The sequence below is a fragment of the Calliphora vicina genome, chromosome 2 (genome assembly GCF_958450345.1).
Source record: "Calliphora vicina chromosome 2, idCalVici1.1, whole genome shotgun sequence".
In the NCBI taxonomy this organism is placed as follows: Eukaryota; Metazoa; Arthropoda; class Insecta; order Diptera; family Calliphoridae; genus Calliphora; species Calliphora vicina.
In genome coordinates, this window is record NC_088781.1 from 106,113,622 (window position 1) to 106,137,245 (window position 23,624).

General features: G+C 29.6%; 2 protein-coding genes across 4 annotated transcripts in view; one reads left to right on the forward strand and one right to left on the reverse strand.

The window, feature by feature from the left end:
- Positions 1-4,044: 4,044 nt before the first annotated feature.
- Positions 4,045-5,771, forward strand: Cdk8 (cyclin-dependent kinase 8). The gene has a single exon (XM_065501262.1). The coding sequence runs from the start codon at positions 4,126-4,128 to the stop codon at positions 5,527-5,529; it is 1,404 nt and encodes a 467-aa protein (XP_065357334.1). The 5' UTR covers positions 4,045-4,125; the 3' UTR covers positions 5,530-5,771.
- Positions 5,772-14,973: 9,202 nt separating this feature from the next.
- Positions 14,974-23,624, reverse strand: part of step (cytohesin steppke) — a 117,032-nt gene continuing 108,381 nt past the window's right edge. For all 3 annotated transcript variants that reach the window (XM_065499330.1, XM_065499331.1, XM_065499329.1), the window contains 6 exons: positions 21,389-21,488; positions 21,139-21,313; positions 16,351-16,556; positions 16,180-16,291; positions 15,256-15,357; positions 14,974-15,195 (listed from right to left, as the gene is read on the reverse strand). In XM_065499330.1, the coding sequence (XP_065355402.1) occupies positions 15,043-15,195; positions 15,256-15,357; positions 16,180-16,291; positions 16,351-16,556; positions 21,139-21,313; positions 21,389-21,488 (848 nt within the window). In that variant the 3' untranslated portion in view covers positions 14,974-15,042. The remainder of the gene's footprint in view (positions 15,196-15,255; positions 15,358-16,179; positions 16,292-16,350; positions 16,557-21,138; positions 21,314-21,388; positions 21,489-23,624) is intronic.

A 23,624-nucleotide genomic window follows, 5' to 3' on the forward strand; every position in this document is an offset into this window, starting at 1 on the left:
TGAAATACAAACAAAAATAAAATGAAATCATTAAGGAACTTCAGGCATTTTATTTTGTATAATGATTCAATTTTTAATTTCTCTTAAATGCATAAAGTATTAAAAGAAATTAATAAAAAAAAATAATAATAAATTACGCACAATTATATGCATTAGAAATCTAATAAAGTAATGACAACATACATATATTATTAAAATAATTATTAAAAAGCCATTAAATACGTAAATAACACAAATATTTTGTTTTATTTCCGAACCCTTATCCAAAACAAACATGGCACTTCAACTACTAAATACAACCCTGTAATTCAATTCAAACCTAAATGTCAGGGTTCTCGAATATGCTAAATTGAGTATTTAATAAAAAGAAAAAGCTGAAAATCTTAAAAAAAATAAAACTCTTTTCAAAGTTTTATTTACACAATATTAAAAGCTTGTTAACATTTATAATTTATAATTCAATTACCAAAAATAAAACAAAATAAAAACTACTTTTTATCCTTAAACAATAATATTAGCAATAATTTATCTTAAAAACCTCTAATCATCATTATATTTTCCATAATTTAACACTCTACAAAACCCAACAATTATTCAAACAATTCTTTTTAATTATGAAGAGAACAGTATCATCCATTATTACTAACATTTATTATATAATTATTAAAATGAAAACCAAAAACCGACAAAATGTTTAAGTAAATTATAAAAACCAAAAAACTTTATAATAAAAAATCATTAAGGAAAACAACTTAAACAGTAAAACAAAAAAAAACAAAACATGGTTAATAAATTATTATTATAAATTATTATTAATGAACGATTATTATTATATTGTATTATTAACTGAAATATTTAGATGAAATGATGAAATTCTTAAATTATTATAAAATATATAGAAAAGAAAGTAAAGAAAAAAAAATAATAAATAATAATGAAACATGAAACTTACAAGTCAAAAGTAAATTAAAAAAATAACAAATAATAACAACAACAAAAAAATTGAATAAAAAGAATTAAAAAAATATAGAGAATATTATATTAAAAAATAAAAAAACTGGTTGTTTTATTTATTAAATGAAAAATGTCCTTAAATGGACAGGGATTCTTACATAATCAGCTCGAAATATTTATCTGAGTCGGAAAAAAGTATATAAAGTGAGTGGCAATACAATTAAAACTATTTTTGAAAGCTATATTCCTTAATTTCAGTTTTCTAAACATAACCTTTTACGAAATATTTACAATTTACTAGGTATTCTAGATAATTTCAACGTTTTTAAGCATTCAAGTAAAAAAAATACATTTGCAGGCGTTTAAAAATTTATATGAGCATGTAGTGTGATAAAAAGAAGCATATTAAATCAAAAACGTCCGTTTGCATTTAAGGTGACGATACATTGTTACGAATTTGCATTAGCTATATGAATTTAACGGTCCGTAACGACTGCCTGCAACATTCATCATGTTTATAAACATGTCCATCAGCAGAAACTTCTACTTATCAAAAATGTTGATAGCATGCAGTTATTAGCACTGTTTGCAAGTATGGCAACACTAAATGTTTAAGCTGCTAACATTAACATTGAAAGCTCTAGAATTCGAATATTCTAGTTTTGTGCGTTAAGAACAATGATGAGGCTACGCGAATGAAGATTGCTTCGGTTGCAGTAGTTAGTCAGTTTTTATCATAGGCGCTGTTAGAGTTAACATCAACTGCATTCTTGTACATTATAAAGATTAATTTAACAGTGACTATTTAAACTGTTGTTTTGTAATTTTGAAGAAATAAAGAGTTGTTACAATTTTTAACTACTAAACTGCGTTTATTTGCAATGAAAAATGTCCGGTTTATTTAAAGGAAATAAACCACCGTTTTTAAAATGGGTGACACAAGTGGGATAGCAAAATAATAAGCATGAAGTTTGAAGAGCTTAAAGTAGAAAAACTTATGAGAGAATTGTGTTAGTTGGAGTTGCCGATAGATGTATTCAAGTGTCGTAATATTGACATCGGAATTTACGAATTCGTATATAAAGAAAGAAGAAATGGAAGTCTGTATCCTTGTATCAACAATGTTGGCAATGTATTAAAACAACCCGTTTTTGGGCCATATCAATTTAGAGGCATCGCTGAAAATATAGAAATATAGTCAACGACTTAAGTGAATTAATAGAGGCAATTTTAAAGGATTCAAGTAAGAAACAAAGTAAAGTCAAAACAAAACAAAAGTGGTTCAAGCATAACTTTTAAATGAATTTATTCCAACATATTTGTTCCACATTGTTCTCATCAAAATCTGGTTATTTACTATACCTGCACTCTTTTTCACTTTAAACAATTGCCCAATATATCTCGATTGGAACAAGATTTGGGAAATTTGTTTAATTGATGTGTTTTTTTATAACACTCAATATCATTGAGTAATGACAACTTGGCTAATACTTTGTATCAGATGTGTGATGTCTTATAAATGACAGCAATCGCTTTTCCAAACTGTCTTTTTATATATAATTCTCAAAATTCTTTAAAAACATGTCTGAAAAGCTTGACTCTTCAAACCGCAGCTGCGGATTGCCTGCCAAATTAATATTTTTGTTTAATTTTAAGTATTCATATTTAAAGACCACACATCCTCGAGTTGCCGAGACGTACAATTTTTGACCTGATATCTGCCGAAAATCAGATTTTGGCTATCTTTTAACCCGACAAAGTCGGATCTTCTAGATATTTGTGCACAATTTTTTCTCTAGCTTATTTTTCCATTGTGTCTACACTTTTTAAAACTAAATATAATGACTTGCAATTCATTGTAGAATAACGGTAGATTTGTTGTTAAAAACATATGTAGATCTTTTTCCATTTTGATAACAGGGGGCGTTGTTATGATTACTACAGTGGGTACCGATTTTAAGTGGCCACTTCTTTACTATAATATAAGCCTTAAAATTCAAGCGATCACCAATCAGTACAACAAGATATTTCATTCTATGACAAAATTCAATATATGTGCCATCAAGAATAAACTCCATATCTTCATTCAAGAACAATATAACTAGTAATGTCTTTATAACAGATTCTTGAGCTACACCACTTGTTACATGAAGGATTGGGGAATTGGTGTATCCAATCGAGATATACTGGCTTCTACCACATCAATAGGAATTTATAAGCTTCCGAAGATAACGAAAAATTTCTCGAAAAATGCCAATGTAACTCTATCACAAAATCGATATGAACAACATTCTCATTTTTATCTACAAAATTTCGTATTGATTCCGTTAAACCCACAAGAAGGGTTTTCGTAATAAAATGCAACCTGTTTCTTTAATCTAGTACGAAGCTGTCGATGGTGTAAAACACATAAGCCAACTACGATAAGAATGGATATTTCACTTAACGGATAACTTATATATGGTATTTTTTACCGTTTTATTTAAAACTATAACAACACTATTTCTTGACGGATGTTTTACCAAATTTTAAATAATTTTTACAATTTTTATCTCTGCACGATTTTCATCCTCTCTCCAATCTGGATATAGAAGTTGTATGCCATTATTTGTAGAACTATTCCACGCTATTTTGCCTACAATTTTTTTTACTAGATTTACATTTTAGTCCACAGATACTGAGGTTTGTTCGATCCTATTACGGATGCAATATTTTTTTAACTTGGTTATGTTTTCCATATATTGTTTCCTATATTGTTAATAACCAGAGCAGTATTATATCAGGTCAACATTCTTGACTGTAGAAATAAGAAATATTTAAAGTATTTTTTTCTTTTGACATTAACAAAAAATTAACTAAAATGGCTTTAGCAGTAATAAAAAATTAACAGATAAGTACATTGTTTTAATTTTTAATATTAATTGTTAAGCGATTATTTATCCAATATATTTAAATTTTAACGTTTTTTCCCTTTTAAGTTTTGTACCCAAACCCTGTTAAACACACCACTGCTGTTGAAATAAATACTACTAATTTATACAACCCTGCTAAACAGCTGTTTGACATTTGGCGTTTTTTGGCATTCGAAAAGTAAACAAACAAAAGTTGAACGTTCGAAAAAAGGTTTTAATTTTTTAATTAGAAAAGGTGGTATATAAATTATTTAATAAAATGGATTACGATTTTAAAATGAAAACGCAAAAAGAGCGTACAAAAGTGGAGGATCTCTTTAACTACGAAGGCTGTAAAGTCGGACGTGGTACGTATGGCCACGTTTACAAGGCAAAATGGAAAGAGACCTCAGATGGCAAGGAATATGCTTTAAAGCAGATAGATGGTACTGGTTTATCTATGTCTGCCTGTCGTGAAATTGCCTTGCTCAGAGAACTGAAACATCAAAATGTTATCACATTGATTAGGGTGTTTTTATCACACACAGACCGCAAAGTGTTTCTCTTGATTGATTATGCCGAACATGATTTGTGGCATATTATTAAATTTCATCGTGCTGCTAAGGCAGCTAAAAAACCGGTAGTAGTTCCTAAAGGAATGGTCAAGAGTTTACTGTATCAAATTTTGGATGGCATACACTATTTACACAGTAATTGGGTACTGCATCGTGATTTGAAACCTGCCAATATTTTAGTAATGGGTGATGGTCCCGAAAGGGGTAGAGTTAAGATTGCTGATATGGGTTTTGCCCGTTTATTCAATGCTCCTCTAAAACCTTTGGCCGATTTGGATCCTGTGGTAGTAACATTTTGGTATCGTGCCCCGGAATTGCTGTTGGGTGCCCGCCATTACACCAAAGCTATTGATATATGGGCCATTGGCTGCATATTTGCCGAGCTGCTGACTTCAGAGCCCATTTTCCACTGCCGTCAAGAAGATATAAAGACTAGTAATCCCTACCATCATGATCAGTTGGATCGTATATTCAATGTTATGGGTTTCCCTCAAGACAAAGATTGGGAGGACATAAAGAAAATGCCTGAACATCATACACTTACAAAAGACTTTAAACGTTCCTCGTATTCCACTTGCTCTTTAGCCAAATATATGGATCGTCATAAAATTAAGCCCGACAGCAAAGCATTCCACCTATTGCAAAGACTTCTGCTCATGGATCCCAACAAACGTATTACCTCTGAACAAGCCATGCAGGATCCATACTTCCAAGAAGATCCTTTGCCCACACAAGATGTTTTTGCCGGTTGCGCTATACCATACCCCAAGCGTGAATTTCTCACTGATGATGATCAAGAAGATAAGTCAGATAATAAGCGCCAGCAACAACAGCAGCAACAACAGCAACAACAACAGCAGCAGCAGCAACAACAACAGCAGCAACAGCAACATCAACACGAACCCAATTCGAAACGTGTACGTCTCTCAGGACCAGTTGGTCCACAACAACCACAACAGGTTCACCAGCAACAGCAAGATTTTCATCATCAACAGCAACAACAAGCGGCTGCAGCAGCCGCTGCTGCTGCTCAGCAACAACAACAACAAGCTGCTGCCCAACAAATGATGTTCAACCAACAGCAACAAAATTTTCAGCAACGTTTTTGAATTAGGTCTTAATTTTATGAAAGCAAAATATCTATTCGAATTGCATTTTTTCATGAAAATTTCATGAATTTTAGTTTAAGGTTGCAATGATGTGGGGGTTTAAATAAATTGTATTTTTCTATTGTATTAGTTTTATTAAGTGCTTAAATGTAGTTGTCTAATTAATCATTTATGAGAACTTTAATATGCATGTAACATATAAACAGCGGTTTTCGAAATAAATTATATATTTAAAGTCATAACGAATATGTATGGGCTGGGTTTTAATTATTTATGGGTTTAAATGGAATAACAAAAACATTTAATCCGGTGTAATAATGAATTAAATAAGAACTAATTTATCCCATTTCCTGGGTACAATTACTTTATAAGTAAGAAATCTTAATCTTAACGAAACTAAATTTTCTAAAACTCCCTGGAAAAAATTACATACAGCCCAATTATGAATAAAAAATTCCGCGGGAGTTTGTTCCCCGGGAGTTTTTTCACATTGAATTTGAATAGGAAAAATGAGAAAAGGGAAAAAACTCCCGCGGAATTTTTATTCATAATTGGGCTGATAATGATTAAGGTGAATCATGCATGATTTTTACATTGGTGTGTCATTGGAGATCATGTTTTAATTAAGTTTTCAAATATACGGTTCTCCGTTCGAATGAGTGAATAGAACCAAAGCAAGTTCGGTGAATCGACTACTTTTGTTATGGAAAAACGTAGTGAGAGATGTTTTGAAAATATGAAGTGAAATTTAAATTATTACGTGCGTAGAACTTGCTAATTATAAGATATAAATAGCCTTATCTAAGGCTATATAAAATGGCAAAATTTACTTATCAGAGATACCATACATTGAGACAGCATAGCGCCGTTAATAAGTGGTATGTGGAATCCGATTTCAAATCATAAACTCAAATACTCTAGTACGCCGTGAACAATTCCGTGTCAATCTGACTAGGTATCCGATTTATATTCAAAAAAAATTTGACTTTACTCCACTGTGCATTGTAGGACAGCATTTCAATACACCACGTATTCGGGCAAATGTTTCTGACCATTAAAATAATTTTTTGACAGGCAATATGTTTCTATGGAAAAAAGTATGTAATCTGTTGCCACAATGCTAAATAAGCAAATATGGAATCAAGATTGTCTTAAAAGAACACAATTGAGTTGTTTGTCCTTGGTCAAGACCACTCTCGTCAATAAATTCCAACCATTTGCCTTCAAACCACAATAAAATGAAATACTAAGTTCTCATATCATTGCACTATGTGTCCAAAAGTCAAATTGCGGTTGCTAAAATAAGCATTTTTAAAAAGTTGGGCAAAAGACGTTGACTTCTTGATGGAGTGGGTGTAGAATTAGTTGAATTGCTTAGACTATACATATCTGAGATTTCGGCTATTAGATTCCTACTAACGCTCAGCGCAAGGATGAATTTGTCTTATACACTTTTAATGACGCATATTCAGTACTGTTTAGATATAATGCGGATAATCGGCTTAATAACAAAAGCGGTTACGTTTGGCATTTGACAGAATAATCAGATATGTTGTTGGAGAGCACATATCCGGACACTCAATGAATTTTTTATCTTGTTCCTTTCGGGATTTCATAAGTGTTCATAATTTAATAGTTATGTATCGCATATTAAGGACTGACATGGACATGTTGGAACTCCTTTCCAATTGAATTAAATGAGTAAAAATTTAAAATCTAAAAAATGAAGAAATTCGGCCTTTGAGTTGGTAAGTTGTATAATTTCTAATTCAATCATTTATTTGTACTTTTTCGGAGGTATGTTATTTCAGGGACGATACGGGAAATTGTATTTTATTTGTCGTTTGGTAAAGGGTCGTTGGCAAACAGACTGGACCATAAGTAAACATATAAGATAGTAAAGTTTGGCGGTGGTAATATTATGGTGTGGTATGGGTCCAATTCATATCATAAAATACACTATGACTGGAATCCAAAACAGATCCATTTTTAACATACGCTGAGGAAATATGTCCCTAGTTTGAAGATTCCACCACGACAATGACTCCAAAACACACCTAGGGTTGTCACCCTATGCACGTGTTTTAAAATGAGATCTTCATCCCACAGAAAACATATGGGAAAATGCAGATCGCAAAACACGGACTCAAAATTATACCACGATCCGATGCGGTAATAAGGGAATATTCAAAATATGTAGCTCAATGGATACGATTGACTATTTAAAACAAGGAAGAAAGCTATATTCGGCTGTGTCGAATCTTGTATGTATACCATTCACAAAATTATACTTCAAAACAATTTTTTAAATATTTTTAAACATTTTTTAAAAAATATTTTTTTTTTGGAAATTGATTTCAAATTTTTTTGGAAAAAGGTTTTTCAAATTGGGTTAAATATTTTTATGTAAACAAAATTAAAAATAATTTTTTTTTCAAATTATTTATTTTATTAGTGAAACATTTTCATATCGATTTCGTGCTCGATATCGAGCATGAAATTTAGTACATTTTGTTATAATTATGATATCGAAATCATTTTTCGAAACGATAGTTCATTCGATCACGAGTGCGGTAATTTGGCCCCAGGTTTTCCTGGGTTTTTCTTTATATCTTAGACATTTGTGGACCGATTTCTATATCGGATACATATGTTGTAGTATGAGTTATTTGGAATGACAAACTTAAACCTTGCCACTCATAGTGAAGAGTATCAGGTCTGTCACACATTTTGTTCAGAATGGTTTCAATTCCGATCGATTTCGTTTTAGGTTCTTCAGATTCCGTCTAATTTATAAATTCAAAAAACATTTAATAATTCTGATTTTAATTCGACATCGTTTTTTATATTAAAACAAAAGTGAAGTTTCTGGTAAAGAAATTGATTAAAAATTTTAGAAAAACATATAATTACAAAGAAATATCAATTTCAATTTGTAAACTGACACTTCGATTAAAAAATATTTTTTAACCCGATTTTTTTTTCACCAAAAAAAAATTCTAAATTTAAAAAAAAACAATTCAAAAAAAAATTTTTATCCAAAAAATTAAAAAAAAGAAATAAATAAATTGTGTTCACCTATAATTTTTTATTTTGAAGTATAATTTGGTGAATAGTATATAAGATTCGGCACAGCCGAATATAGCTCTCTTACTTGTTTGGATTATGAGCTATTAATTGAATATTTAAAAAAGTTTACATTGTATTGTCAACCACGTATATCCGTACAATATCAATCATAGCTGTATCTCATAAATATTCAACAAAATAACTATTTTTGTCAACAATAAGCTTTTTAATTCGGATATGCAATAAACGAAATTGAACCAAATAATTGCACGTACAGTGTATAATGAAAATAGTGTACCAAACATATTCAAATCAAAACAATTGGTTTTATGAATAATGAAAATCTGAAGATGTCCTATATATAACAATTTCCGGCAGTTCATGAACTACACATTTTGAAAATAAAACTCAAAATCCATTCTTTTATTTTTTTATGTAAAACATTTATTTTTGTTTATTTTTTTTCAGAATATTTTATTAAATATGTATGTATTTTACATTTCTCATAATAATTTTTTGTTTTTATTTTTATTTTTTTTATATATAAAGAGTAAAATATCTAATAATATTTAATATGTATAATACAACTAAAGCACTACAAAAAAATAATAATAATTATAGAATTACATATAATAAAAAATAATAATTAAAAAATTAAATTCAATTAAATACAAATTACAAAATGTTATTACAAGCTACTAAATATGTGTTAAAATCACATATTGTTATTATTTATGGTTTAAGAATTGAAAAATATCTAAATTAAATGAGTAAATTATTACACAATATCAATATTTTTTTTTTAAATTTATTTCTAATAAATATTTTATTTTTTCTTGATTTTTAAGAAGTTTATTTATTAAGCTTATATGGTATTTTAGATAATGTTTTTAAATTTGTTTATAAAACTAATTATTATTGATTGTGTACAATATGCGCACGTTTATATATAAGTTTATAATTTTACACAAAAAATTATAAATTTTTAAGGAAAATATAAAGCATTTAGAATTGAATTGAATTTTTCTTCTTAAATTATAAGTTTTATAAAATAATATTGCAAATAAAAAAGATTTTGTTTTTGTTAGAGAAAAACAAAATAAGGTGGCTAAAAAAAACTCACAAATACTACAAGCATTTGATTAAGGTTTTTTCTTTTTTTTAAATAAATTTTTAATTTATATACAAAAAATTAAGATAAATTTGAATAATATTTGTTTAAGGAAATCAAGATTGAATATAGTTACTTAACCATGAGTTTTTAATAAACAAAATTCGGTTTATTAGGCGTTTTAAACAAAATACCAAACAACTATTAAATTTAAAACCATGTGTTTAATACAGTTTTAAAAATTTTTAAGTTGCTTGAGTTGTTTTAAAAATTTCAATTATTTTAAGCTAAGCTGAAAGATTTAACTTTTTAATTTAACAAAAATTCTTAATTTAAGTAATGAATTTAACAAAAATTTTAAACTTTTAGCAAGCAAGGCCAAATAAGGTTTGAATTACAGGATATTTTTATCAAAAACATTTAATATATTTTAAATAAAAAGCCCTTGTTTTATAATTTAGTTAACAAAATTAATTTAACATATAAATTTTAGGCAATTTATAGCAGGAAAATAAATAAAAAAGTAGATTTATTGCCTTTCTTAGTTTATAAATATTTTTTGTTTGTTTTATAATTATAATCAATATAACAAACACTTAGTTTAGTATTTCTTTTTCTTTATGTTTAAATTTAATATTCAAGTGTTTTGGAAAAATGTAAGATTTCTTTGTTTCTTTTTATATATTTTTATTTTATTTTTAGAATTATAATATAAGAGTATAATTGGTTTTCAGCTGGGATATGTTACTAACGTTTTTTTATTATTTGATTTCGTTTTACTTTTTTATATATTGTAAGATTTGCTTTGTTATTTAAATAATTTATTTTGAATTTGAGTTCGTTTTTAAGTTTTAGTTTTTTTACAAAAAAAAAAGATAAAATTATATCACAATAAAATAAGACAACTTAAAAGGGAAAAAATACCTGATCTAATAAATCCCTAATGCGTACTAAATGAAGTAATTTAAAAAAGAGGTCTGGTAGAAACAATTTCACAAGTCAGGGCAAAAGTAAAAGTGGTTTAAAAACTATTTGTGTTTTTATCTGCTATTAAAAATGCTATATTTTATGTTGTTATTATGTTTCGGAGTTAATATTGCTCTTTTTTGTACTTTAATTAAACCTTGTTAGCATTATTCGATAAAAGTGACCCTGTGGACACGGTTTACATGTATTTTTCTACAAATTTCCCAATTAAAAGGGAAAACATTTGCAAAAGTTTGCTCATAATATTCTGCCTTATCATGTAAGGCGTAGTCGTTTTACGACAACGACAGTTTCGTACTAGAGTGAAACAGGTTGAATAATTTCTTTAATCTAGTACAAAACTGTCGTTGTCGTAAAACGACTACTCCTTACATGATAAGGCTGATTATCACAGTGTAGGAATGTTGCCTTTTTAATTAAACAATGCGATCTTTTAAGGCGTTTTCATTTAATAAATGTTGCCCTTCGCTTGTTATTTCTGTCAAAAAGGCAACATTCTCATTCTGTGATTAATGGCGAATTCTTTTCTGAAGCAAAATGTTGCCAACCAATACCCTCGTAATGTGTTACATTTTTAACGATCACAATAGAACGAAAACCATTACCATTCATGAAATTTTCTTTTATGTAGCTTCTAAATATTCTTAAACCAAACTTTATGCATCCATTTCAACAATTTTAATCTAAAAAATTCAAACACCAACCAATTTCAATAACAATAACAAGAAGAGCTGTTTAAAAAGTGGTGCCTTTCAAACCCTTTGATAGAATTGAGAGGGGACAATTATCGGGCAACATTATTTCAACAAATTACATTTATTTTCAGAAAATAACACAAAGAAGGGTAAAAGGCAGAATAAAGGCATCATTATTGCCAAAAAAAAACACTATAAATGTAGGACAAACATGGTAACATTCATCAACTTTTTAGGGTGATATTTTTTACCATTTAACTTTGTAAGAATAAATTTTATTTTGTAGAATGTTGGTAGCAATAATACAAGTCAGGGCAAATGTTTGAGAATTTAAAAAAAACTATTCATGATTTAATCTAATATTAAAAATTGTATATTTTTTAGATTGGATTCCTCTACCGAAAATAAAGATGTGAGCAAAACTACACATTAAAAAGGGGAACAATTTGAAATTGTTGCCTTTTTAATAAGAAACTGAAATATTTTTTTAACAACCTTTCTTTTTTTGGGGAGATGTTTGACAGCATTTAACTTTTTAAGATTTAATTTCATTCAATCATTGAATTTGAGTTGTTAAAGAAACAGTTCTGCCTTTTTTTATATATGAACGCAAACATTTTCTATGTATGGACATGTAGGGGTTGTTATTAGATTTGTCATGAGGGAAAGGCGATATTATTAAAAGGTATTGAAATTGTTAATCTAAACGTCTTCTTGTTTAAACTTTATTTATAAACTGTTGCAGTACTAGACAGAATTACAGGTTTTGGTCAGAATCAATCATAACAACATGAATATATATTAAAATTTTGACAACTGAAATGAGTTCCTTTAAAAACTGCAGATCAGATCTGAAAAAAGTTAAATTTTGAATATACAACAAGTGTGATTGATATATGTATATTTGTACCTCTTTCCAAACTACAACCATTTTAACATTTTCTTTTGTTTGTGTTCTATTGCCATATTACTGAAATCAGCTGATTCATATCTGTATAATTTGCGGCTCTGGATTTCGGTCGAATAAATTCGAAATGTTTTGAAAGGTGGAATAAAAAACAATTCATTGTAATTACTTTAATAAACCTGATCAGTTTTGAAAGATGCCATAACTAAAACTTCACAATTCTTCACATTTATATGATTTTTTGGCTTTATGGCTTTTGCTTTTATTATGTATTTACGGGAATTAATCACCCTTATCGTGGTTGGAGTAAACGTCTTACGCCTACGACTGTTTCGTACTAGATTAAAGGTAAACTGCAAACTGTTTCTTTAATCTAGTACGAAACTGTTTTAAAATATCTGCATGGAGAGAGAGGTCATTACTTTTTACTTAATCTATTGTAGAAGCAGTTTTTTCTACTATCAACAAGGAAACTACTTCTTTATCAAACATTTGGACCAACTTTTGAGTTCAGAATTGATTAGTGAAAAACAGAATCATTGGTTAAAGTCCGCCTAAATATTATTCAGATTTTACTTAACAGCGTGTTAAGCTACGTTTGACAAACAAGCAAAAAACTAGTGACAACTATATCAACATATAATAACAACAATCTTTTAACCAGTCGAAAATCATTGACTATTTAAAGTTGGAAATATTTTCGACGTTCAGGAGTAAAAAGAAATCAATAATCGCCAAATCAGTGCAGAACCGAAGATAACAAATCGATTAAAGTTTAGCTTGGCCAAAGATTCTCAAGTTGTATAAGCAGCAATTGTATAAACTAGACTAGAAAAAATGTTCTACAACATTATTAACGGTTAAATGCCTCGCAAACTGTGCATTTTATGAATTATGTGAATTTTTACTCTTTTGCAAATTAACTTTTAAAAATTGTATGGAAATTTGATAAGTTTGCGCTACAATTTAGACTTGCAAACTTGAACTGATTTATTGAGCATTTGAAATAAAATAAAGTCCTTGATGTTTCGTGGTTCACAAAACGATTAGAACGCTTGTTTTTAGTCGACATATGAGATCATGTATTTAACTACACCATTTCTCCAAACATAATCCTCACAACTTTAGAACAATTTATATTCAAATATTATTCGATTCGATTCTTAAAATTAAAGAATAATTTAAAAATCTTAATAATGTAATTTGTTCGAAGTTCACATTGACTAGTTCTTAGGCAAAATGAGTTGGTTTTTCAGATAAAGTTGTTTTTTTAACCTTAATATGAAATTTTATACTACAAAAATAGAAATTTTTTAATAATTTTGATTACATACAAGCAAAGTTTATATTTACTGACAAAAAATCAAATTATTAGAAGCCTAGAGAAAAACACATAGAGTGGAAACTAGAAAAAAAACTCAAAGAAAAGAATTACTTAAAATAATCACGCCTACGAGTGTTGTTTTTGTTTTCATATAGTTTTTTTCCTAATACATTCTCACCACTTAGGTTTTGGACAACTGAGTTAGGTCTTTGACAGGAGAGTTTCCGATCTATGATTAGAAGCCTCGATGCCTTTGAAATAGTTCTCCTTAAAATTTCCTAAAGAACTAAAGGAAAGTTTTTAAATTTCATTCCATATCAACTGATAAGTCGCATGATTACTGAAAAATTGTTGTAGTAACAATAAATTATATAAAATAGGACCATTTAAATAAACCTAACCTTAAACCAATACAATTTTGTATTCAACACTACTAGTACGCATTAGGGATTTAGATTGAAGAAAACACAATATAATATTTGCAGACATCTGCTTAGATCATTTAAAACAACAACAGCAGTAGCGTCGTAATTCTGCGCTAGAAAGAAATATAATAAGTTGGAAAAAAAAATATAAATTTTCAAAATTCCCAAAAAACAAAATAGTAAAAGTAGCACAACAAATGATCGTTCATTAGCAAATGTTCTACATGTAACAATAAACCATTACAACATACATATTGTGCTTTCCAAAATATGCAAAAGTAATGTTAGAAAAATGAAAATTTAAATATTTTGTTGGTTTTTATTATATAAATTTCAATGGAAAATTTTGAAAAGAAAAAATAGAAATAAATAGTAGTTAGGTACAAGAAATAATAACAACTTAAAAAAAAATTAGCAAAAATGTAATTAATTTAATTTAAACTAATTACACTGCAGAAAAAAACAAAACATGTTACAAAGACGAAACAGTTTTTTTTTAAATTCTATAGACAAGCAAAAAAGAAAAATAGAAGACTTTTAAAATAAACAAATAAGTAAAGAAGAAATAAAGTGAAAAAAATATTACAAAGAAACAGAACACAGAAATATAAATTATACAAAAAACAAAAATATTGAAAATAATAAATAAATTATAGCAAACAAAATGCGAAACCTATAATTTGGAAAGTTTGTTTTTTTGTTTGTTCAATTTTTTTCAACTAAAACTTAATAACAACATGAGTAGTAAGTAGTACAACGCTGTTCATTCTGCAAAAATCATCTAAGTGGGAGTGTGTGTAATAACTATCCTAAATCCTTTCTTGTTAGCATAAATATGTATTCAAATTTATGAGATCCTCAAAGAAAAATATGTAATTTGCACTTGGTTAGATTTCTTTTTTTTTTTGTTATATGGATGAGGAGTTTTTTTGTTCGCTTATAAAGAAATGTTTTAATGTGTAGCATGATGTTGTTGATGTTCTTTAAAGCTAATACTAACTTTTGCTTAAAGCTTTTTTCTTTCTTTGTACTAGAATATCATAGAAAGGATTATGGCTAATGGATTGTGTTAAACGTTTTATCCATTCTTGTTGTTCCTCCTCGGTAGCGGCCGACATACGATAGACAGTATGTTTGCCCTCAACCACCTGTAATTATAGAAAGGATTAGAGTAATGTTTTAAACTAGGTATAGAGAAAATAACTTACCTTGCCCTCAGAATCAGTCTTACATGCTTTAATAATATCTGCTCCACCAGTAGCAAATAGTTCAAAACAATTGGGTTTACTGCGATCATGAATTTCGCGAACCTGGAAAAAAAATTTTAAAGAGATATTGATTTAATAATACAGTGCAATACAAAAAAAAAATAAACATATACGGACACCACTACGTGATAAAAAAAACCCCGTGTCTCCCAGTTTTGCCCAAAGTCACCCCTAGGTGTCATTTTAGCAAAAAAGTGATAATTTTCTCAGGCTCATATCTTGTAAACAGTTCGAAATTTTTATTTACTCTCTGAGGCACAGTTGTAGCCCTTGTCATAAAGAACAAAAATTGTGAACATATAAAAACAAAAAAACTTCATCTTCAAGATAAAAATCGCAAAAAAACAACTTTAAAAAATTCTAAATAAATTTTGTAAGCTGCCTAAAAGTATGCTTTAGTTTATAATAATTTAATAGTTTATGGCCCAAAACAATTAATTCCTTTAAACGGTGTTAAGAATCATTCCTAGGAAGTTCATATGTTCTAGAAAGTTGTTTATTGAGATCTTAGGTACATTTTTGTAGTTGATTGTTTCCTTGAATTTTGAATGGTTTGCTACCTATGTACTTTAACAGTGGAAAAAAGGTAAAAATCGATTTTTTTTTAAGTTTTTTGCGATTTTGATCTTGAAGATGAAGTTTTTTTGATTTTATATGTTCACAATTTTTGTTCTTTATACAAGTAAATCAAAATTCCGAACTGTTTTCAAGATATGAGTCTGAGAAAATTATAACTTTTTTGCAAAAATTACACCGAGGCCCCAATCTTTGGGAGCCCATAAAAAAAGTGCATGACTTTGGGCAAAACTGAGAGACACGGGTGGTGTCCGTATGACTCAAAAAATGGAAAATTTCTATACTTACCGATATATTTTCTAATGGTATTATCCCTCTAGGTTCCTTATCCGTTGTATATTCGAAATAATATAAACAATTGTCGTTTAATATAAACCATCTTCGTTTCCAGGATTTGTATCTAAAGGAAATTTAAATATTTAACAAATTTCTTTGTTTAAGAAGCTATTAATAACCTACCTGCCACCCTGTTTCCAAAGCCAACCCTCTTTGTCCGGATTAAAGAAGGTGTGCATTAAATCGTTGCCATCGTCCTGGGGTATTTTAAATGGTTCGGTTCGTATCGATTCGTATAGAGATTCGAGTAGTGTACGAGGCAAATCACCGCCGTTGTTAATGCCACGATTCATGGAAATGAATTGTTCAACAGTGGGTTTGTCCTTGACCTGCAACAAAGTAAATGGAAAGGAATAATTTTAGCATTAAATTGTAAATATGTTTTTTTTTATAAATTTAATAATTTTAGATTGAAATAGCAAGACAAAAGCATGGACATTTAGTATTTCTGCTTAAAAACCTAAGATTTTTGTTGTTTTATGAAAGTTAAAAAAAGATACTTATACATTTTAGTAAAGACGAAGGTTACTACTTATGTTTTCAGTATATACTTAATATTTGTCAATGACTTCAAAGTTTTTTTAAAAATTTTCTTTGGAGAACTTTTGGTTTTTTAAGAATTTTCAAAGCAATTTGTCATTGGGTGCCAAAGGACTTAAAATGTAACCTGGGAGATCAAACGTTTATAAACAATTATACGTTTTTGACTTCTAGGCATTTTAGTATAGGCTTTCCAGTACCATTTAAAGATTCTCTAATGACATAATGGCGAAATCTCCGTCACACTAATTATAAATTTCAATCTAAAACTTTTCCAACAATTTGTGTTTTAATTTGGTTAAAACTTTTTAATATATTGTATGTATGCATAAATATATCTCTGGCGCTTATAATTTCCAAAAATAAACACAACACTTTATGATTTATTAACTTATCTGTTTACGTTTTACCAATAACTTGAAAAAATTCCTTTTAAAAATGCAAAAAATATGTAGCCAGACTAAAAAAAAAAACTGTATAGGAAAATTTCAATCATATGCCAAGAAATATTAAGAAATTCCTTAATGCACAGCAGACATTTTGTGTGTTTGCAAAAAACAAAAAGAGAGGCACGAAAATTAATTATGGCTACAGACGAGACAATTACTTAAAAAAGAAAATATTGAAAAATGTTTATGAACATACCGCCAAAATAGAAATATTTGGGAGAAGACAAACAAAAAAAATTACCACATGACTTGAGGAAATGAATAATGGAAGCTTGAAAAGAGGGGAAAGATTGAGTATTACAAAAAAAATAAGGCAGATGATAAACCTGACCATAGATAAATACACATAGATCGGAAACTCTCCTGTCAAAAAGCTAAGTCAGTTGTCAAAAACCTAAGTGGTGAGAATGGATTAGTAATAAAACTATGTGAAAACAAAAACAACATTCGTATGTGTAACTTTTTTAACTTTTTTTTTGTTCGAGTTTTTTCTAGTTTCTGCACTATGTTTCTCTATGCCCCTGACTGTCAACAGGATCAAATATGGTAGACGTCAATATGTATAGTAAAAGAACTCAGCTGATTAATGCTTTTTTATACTTCTATGGGAGTGAAAGAAAAGCTTAACAATTGAAGTTTCGAATTGAGATTTTTATAAAAATTTGGAAAAAAAAATGGTGGAATATATCCAAAAATTCCTTTAACGAATGTCTTTCTAATGGGTGGTTTTTAAGCCCCAGAGAACTTCAAATTAGAATAAAAACACAAAAAGCAAATTTCATTATTCGAAAGATCTATACATGGCTTTAAAATTTGAAAATGAATTTTGAAGAGGCGCATTCTAGACATCAAATTTTGAGCTGACCGTATGTCACGATCAATGTGGGTCTCCAAGGTGTCAATTGTTGCGGTTTACCAGCATCTACCAGTGACTTCACGTAGCCCAACAGGAAATAATCGTGGGTCTCGCACGACCTTGGAGCCAATTGATAGGTTCATTGGTAGAATTTAAGTTGTCGCCAAATTTTGATTCCAATTAATCGATGATTGCGGTCGCCGTTTGGCACGAACATCTCGCCCGGATTAATGTCATTCATATTTTCAAACAAAAAATCATTGATCATGGTGCGGTAACGATTTTCATTGACCGTAACGCAAGCTCCAGCTTAATTTTTGATGAAATAAGGTCCGATGATGACAAAAGCGTATAAACCACACCAAAAGGCCCTTTTCTGAATATAATGGAGTCTGTAGGGTCTGTTGTGGACTGGTTTCACTCCATATGCGGCAATTTTGTTTATTAACAAATCGGTTAAGCCAAAAATTACCCTGATCACTGAATACATAAAACAGTCGTCTACGAGTATAAATTGCGTTAGCCGTATGGCACGTAGCTCCATGCTATTGAAACCACATTTCGCCCCGATCCATATTTTCAAACAAAAAATCATTGTTTGAAAAACGGTAACGGTCTCCTTTGACAGTAAATCTAGCTCCGGTTTAATTTTTGAAGAAATAAGGCCCGATGATGCCACCAGCGTGTAAACCACACAAACCGGCGCATTAGATGTAATGCGCAACAGACCCTAGCGTCTGTTGTGGATTTGTCTACGCAATTTTGTTTATTAACAAACCCGTTAAGCCAAAAATTAGCCTTATCGCTGAACACAATTTTGAGATAAAACAGTCGTCTATAAGTTGCGCGAGTCGGTGACTTATTTTCAATAATTTGGTAACGTTGTTAAAGCGTCAATCAATTCATGATGATTTCCCACAGCTTACTGATCATAAATGTCAAAAAGTGAGCACAGAATGACAGTTCGTTTGACAGTTAACCCTTTCGTAAATTCAATCGGGCTTAAAATAAACCCTTTATTTAACCAGTTACTTCATAACTGAGTTAGTTTTAAATAAAATTAATTTTCCCAAATTTATTTTCCCCCTTTTCTAAGAAAATTGCTTTTAGACTATCTCATAAATTTCAAATCAAAAGACAGCTGGACAAAATAAGCAATATAGTGAAGAGAACTCTGGGGATTTTGTTCTTCTTCAATGCGATTTAAACCAAGTTTGTTTTACTTATATAGAAGTGAAAGAAGAGTTTAACAATTGAAGTTTCAAGTTCAGATTTGTATACAACATTTTAATTAACAATATTCAGAAATTCCTTTAACAAATTCCCTTTCTATTTAACCATTTACTTAATAATTTAGTGAATTCAAAATTAAATTCCTTTTTAACAAATTCATTTTCCCCCTTGTTTCTAAGAAAATTCCTTCTAAAGAATTTCATTATGTTAGGTCCCAGATTTTTCATCTTAAAAATACACTTTAAGGCAGGTCATTAATTAAGCAAAAATTCGTTTAAACTCAAAACTAGAAATAGAATAAATAAAATAGTATCATTTTTCTATTTTCCTTGTAAAATATACTTAAAAATAAACAAGAGATGGGATGCCAGAAATACCAAAAAAGCACAGCATGACGCAGTTTTACACAATGTTTTGCAACGACTGGGAGGGAGGCAGCAAAGTGTGTGAGTACTTAATGATTTCGCCAGTGTAAAAATATATTTTATATCATGAAATGGTTGGTTGGTTGATTGGTGGAAGAGTAGGAATTGTGGGGAAAGTGTGGTAAGATCTATTAGATGGTGCGAATAATATAACAAGAGCACACTTAATGTCTACATTTTCTTTTTGATTTTTTTTTTTTTTTTTTGGCAAAACGAAATAGAGACAAAAATAAACAATATTGGCACACGCTGATTTGTTTTTTTATTTCTTTTTACAGAAAAAAACCTAAAAAAAGAAAGACATGACAAAATGTATGTTTATTTAACAAATAAACTAAAAGTTTATGTTTGTATGAAATAGTAGAGATCAGAGAGGAAAAGTAATTTAATCACAAAAATACTTTCTGATCGAAATTTGGAGGAAGATGTTTGTAATAAAGTAGATTATCAGGCCTATCACACATTTCATTCGGAATTGTTTCAATTCCTTAGTTATTAATCCCATAGATATTACTTTAGCTTCCTCAGATTACGTTTGATTTTCTTAATTCCCAAATGATTTAATCAAGGCGAATCTATAGAAGGTGACGACAGAACTACAACAAATACAACATGTACAAAAACAACAGGTACTTTGTTTTTGTTAAAAGATAAGTGAACTGTCAAAGTTACCTGTTCTTGTTTTTGCTTTTGGGTTTGTTGTATTTTTCGCCGCAACAACCATAAGTGTTCAATTGTCTAAACAACTGAATAAAAAAAATAATCAGCTGTTCTTCTGAGGTCACCTTCTATAAATTCGCCTTGGATTTAATAATTCTGTTTATAAGTCAATTATTTGTTAAAGAGATTTATTAAACATTTGGTAAAACCAAATAATTACAAACAAATGTCAATTCCAATTAGAAAACTAAAAGAGGTTTCATTTAGCTTTTTCTAAAGAAGCCAAAAACGAAATTAATTCCACATTCAATCGGAATTCTGTAACAAGGGGCGGGGTTTTCTAATAGGTTATTGATAAAGACAAGTTCCCAGTACTTTTCTAAAAAAAGATTCACAAGTAAATCATATATTATAGCAAGCATCTTGTAAGTAAAATACTTCCTCAGATGAACGAGCATGAGTTATTGAAAATAAAACTTTTTGAAGGAAAATGTTATTTCCCCCACAAATCAACTAACTCCTTTAATCACCTGCTTAATATTTACTCAACAAAATACCCAAAACAAACAAACAAACAAATAAATAAAAAAACCCCAAAAGCTTCCTTCCGTTTCATTATATATTTGTTTGCAGTTTTTAATACTTAAGGGAAATATAAATTAACTATAAATTGTAATGCTATAGCCAGCATCCCAGGAAGAGAGTAGAATAGATAGATTTAACACAAGCACAATTTAACAAAACTTACCGATGGATTATGCAATGATGTGTTCAACATAATAATGGCAAAACTTAAAACATAACAGGTATCGGTGTTGGTGAATATATCGGGATTTAATTGACAATAACGCTGAGCAAAACATTCCATCATCCGATCAATCTTTTGAGCTTCACCGGGCAAACGAAATGACCATAAAAATTGTCTAAATAAGCAAATAATAAATAAATATTGATTAGTTTATAAACATATTGCGATATATAGAGACAAACAATTATACCTTAAAGCTTGTACCAGTATTAGATTTGTAAAATCATGTAAAGCCACAAAGGCTTTTAGGACATCCTTATTGAAATCATTATTTTCACCTAAATAATCACCTGGAAATAAAGAAAAGAAAATAACAGAAATATTAGTGTTTAAGTTATGCATTAGAGTGTGGTAATATTAAATTAAATGAAGTCTTTAAATAAAAAATAGTCTACTAATGGTTGGAGAAATATAAATATTTATCTTAGAAAATGGCAAACATTTTACAGAACGTAACTACTTTGGCTCTGTCGCTGTTAATAAGCTGCATAGATCCGGGATTGGTTGCCTATCACGATCTTATAGATGTCTTTTGAACAACCGTTATCGATTTCGTTACTATAATTCTGCATAAACGATTTGAGGTAAGATTATCTCGCGTGGAATTGACATGAATTCGGCAACATGATCGTGTGATTTGGCCCCGCTATACTTTTTCCAGTAGTAAACATTGATAAGAAAACCCTGTGCAACACTAAGGTCCAAGATGATGCTGCATTGCCGAAGGTGAAAGTAAGTTGATTAGAACTCTGTTGTTTAGTTAATTTAATTTTTTCTTATAAATGTTTATTTATAAGTAATTTTCCATTATTTTTGAAGATGTTGTCTTCTGATCTTAAAGGATCGTCACGAGAATTGTTGTGAAGCGAGCAAAGATAAACAATGATTTAGAAAACCCACTTCATTATTTATGTACTAGATGATGCCGCATTGCCGAAGGTAAAAGTACACATGTTGATTAGAACTCTGTTGTTTAGTTAATTTAATTTGTAAATCAATGTAGTTTTTTTTTTAATGTTTACTTATAAGTAATTTTCCATTATTTTTGAAGACGGTGTCGGTCAAGCGATCACCGCCATTGTTCATGATCATTTGACAACGTTTAGGGAATATTTAATCGCTCTGGCGAGAACATTGGGCAATAAATGTTCTCACTCTGGTCTGACAACCCCTTTAAGAGCTTCCAGAGTCTGTGGCTTGTTCATATAGACACGAGATTTCAGAAATTCGAGAAAGGTCAAATCTGCCGATCTTGCCGGCTAATGGAAATCTTTAAAAAAAGACATTAGGTCACCCGACAACACATCATTCATCATTATGTCAATAATGATCGATTAGCGAAGCTAACTCTAATTTACTCGTTGTGAATAATTCCACTTTAGATCGGAATAGAATTCTGTGATAGCCCTGAACATTCACGAGTTTTTGGAATAATTTTAATAATGAACTTGTTATTGGTCTATTTGGGTTAAAATTTTTGATGTATGCATCTTCTGCATTTGTTTTGGGAATTTAAGCATCTTTTAGAGAAAGTCAAGTTCAAAAAACATCACTATTTTTAATCAAGGGTTCTTTCCAGTTCCAGTTCTTTGGCGTTGTTAAGGTGGATGATAGCTTTACCCTTGTTTCCAAGCTAAGGCGTTTCAGTGAATAAAATACTGTGAAGTTTGCAAAGATTTCTCTAGACGAACAATGTTTGTGATCGAAACCATATCATCAAATTTTATCACGATCCTAACATTTTTCTTTGTCGGATTAGACAGAAATATGCCTTGACTACAACAGGTAATTCCTATTTGATTCCAGCAAAGTTGATTGTGATTTTATTATCCTTAATCGTGGGTAAAATAAACCAGTGCTTGAACCATTAATTTTTAATTCATACAGAAATATTCAAGATCTAACTAACTTCTCCGCTTGTATTTGTTCATGAACCGAATGATATTGCGGTTCAGCAGAACCATCCTGACATAGATGGTCGTTTACGAAATGATTTCACTACATTTTGCCATGATTATATCATCCTTCTTCGTTGTATTAGAGAGAGCTAGGCCTAAACTACAACTGCCATTTCCTATATGATTCCAGTAAACTGGATTGTGAACTTATCATCCTTCTTTGTCGGCTTATAGACATTTTTAATTTATACAGATCTAACCAACTTCTTCAGCAGAGTAAGTCTGACATCGATGGTGTTTTTAGGGAGGGAGAATGGAATAAAGTGAGCAACAACTGGGATGACTCCTCTTATGATTTCTGCATTTAAGAGGAGATAAATAGGTGGAAACATCGGAAACAATGTCAGATTTATTTTTGTCTCAACTCGTTTGATCGAACCAACATGAATATAATGATTTCAACGTTGTTTCTGGTGAGATCTTTTAGATTAGTTACAACTTTTCAGAATATTATGTTTATAGCCCATT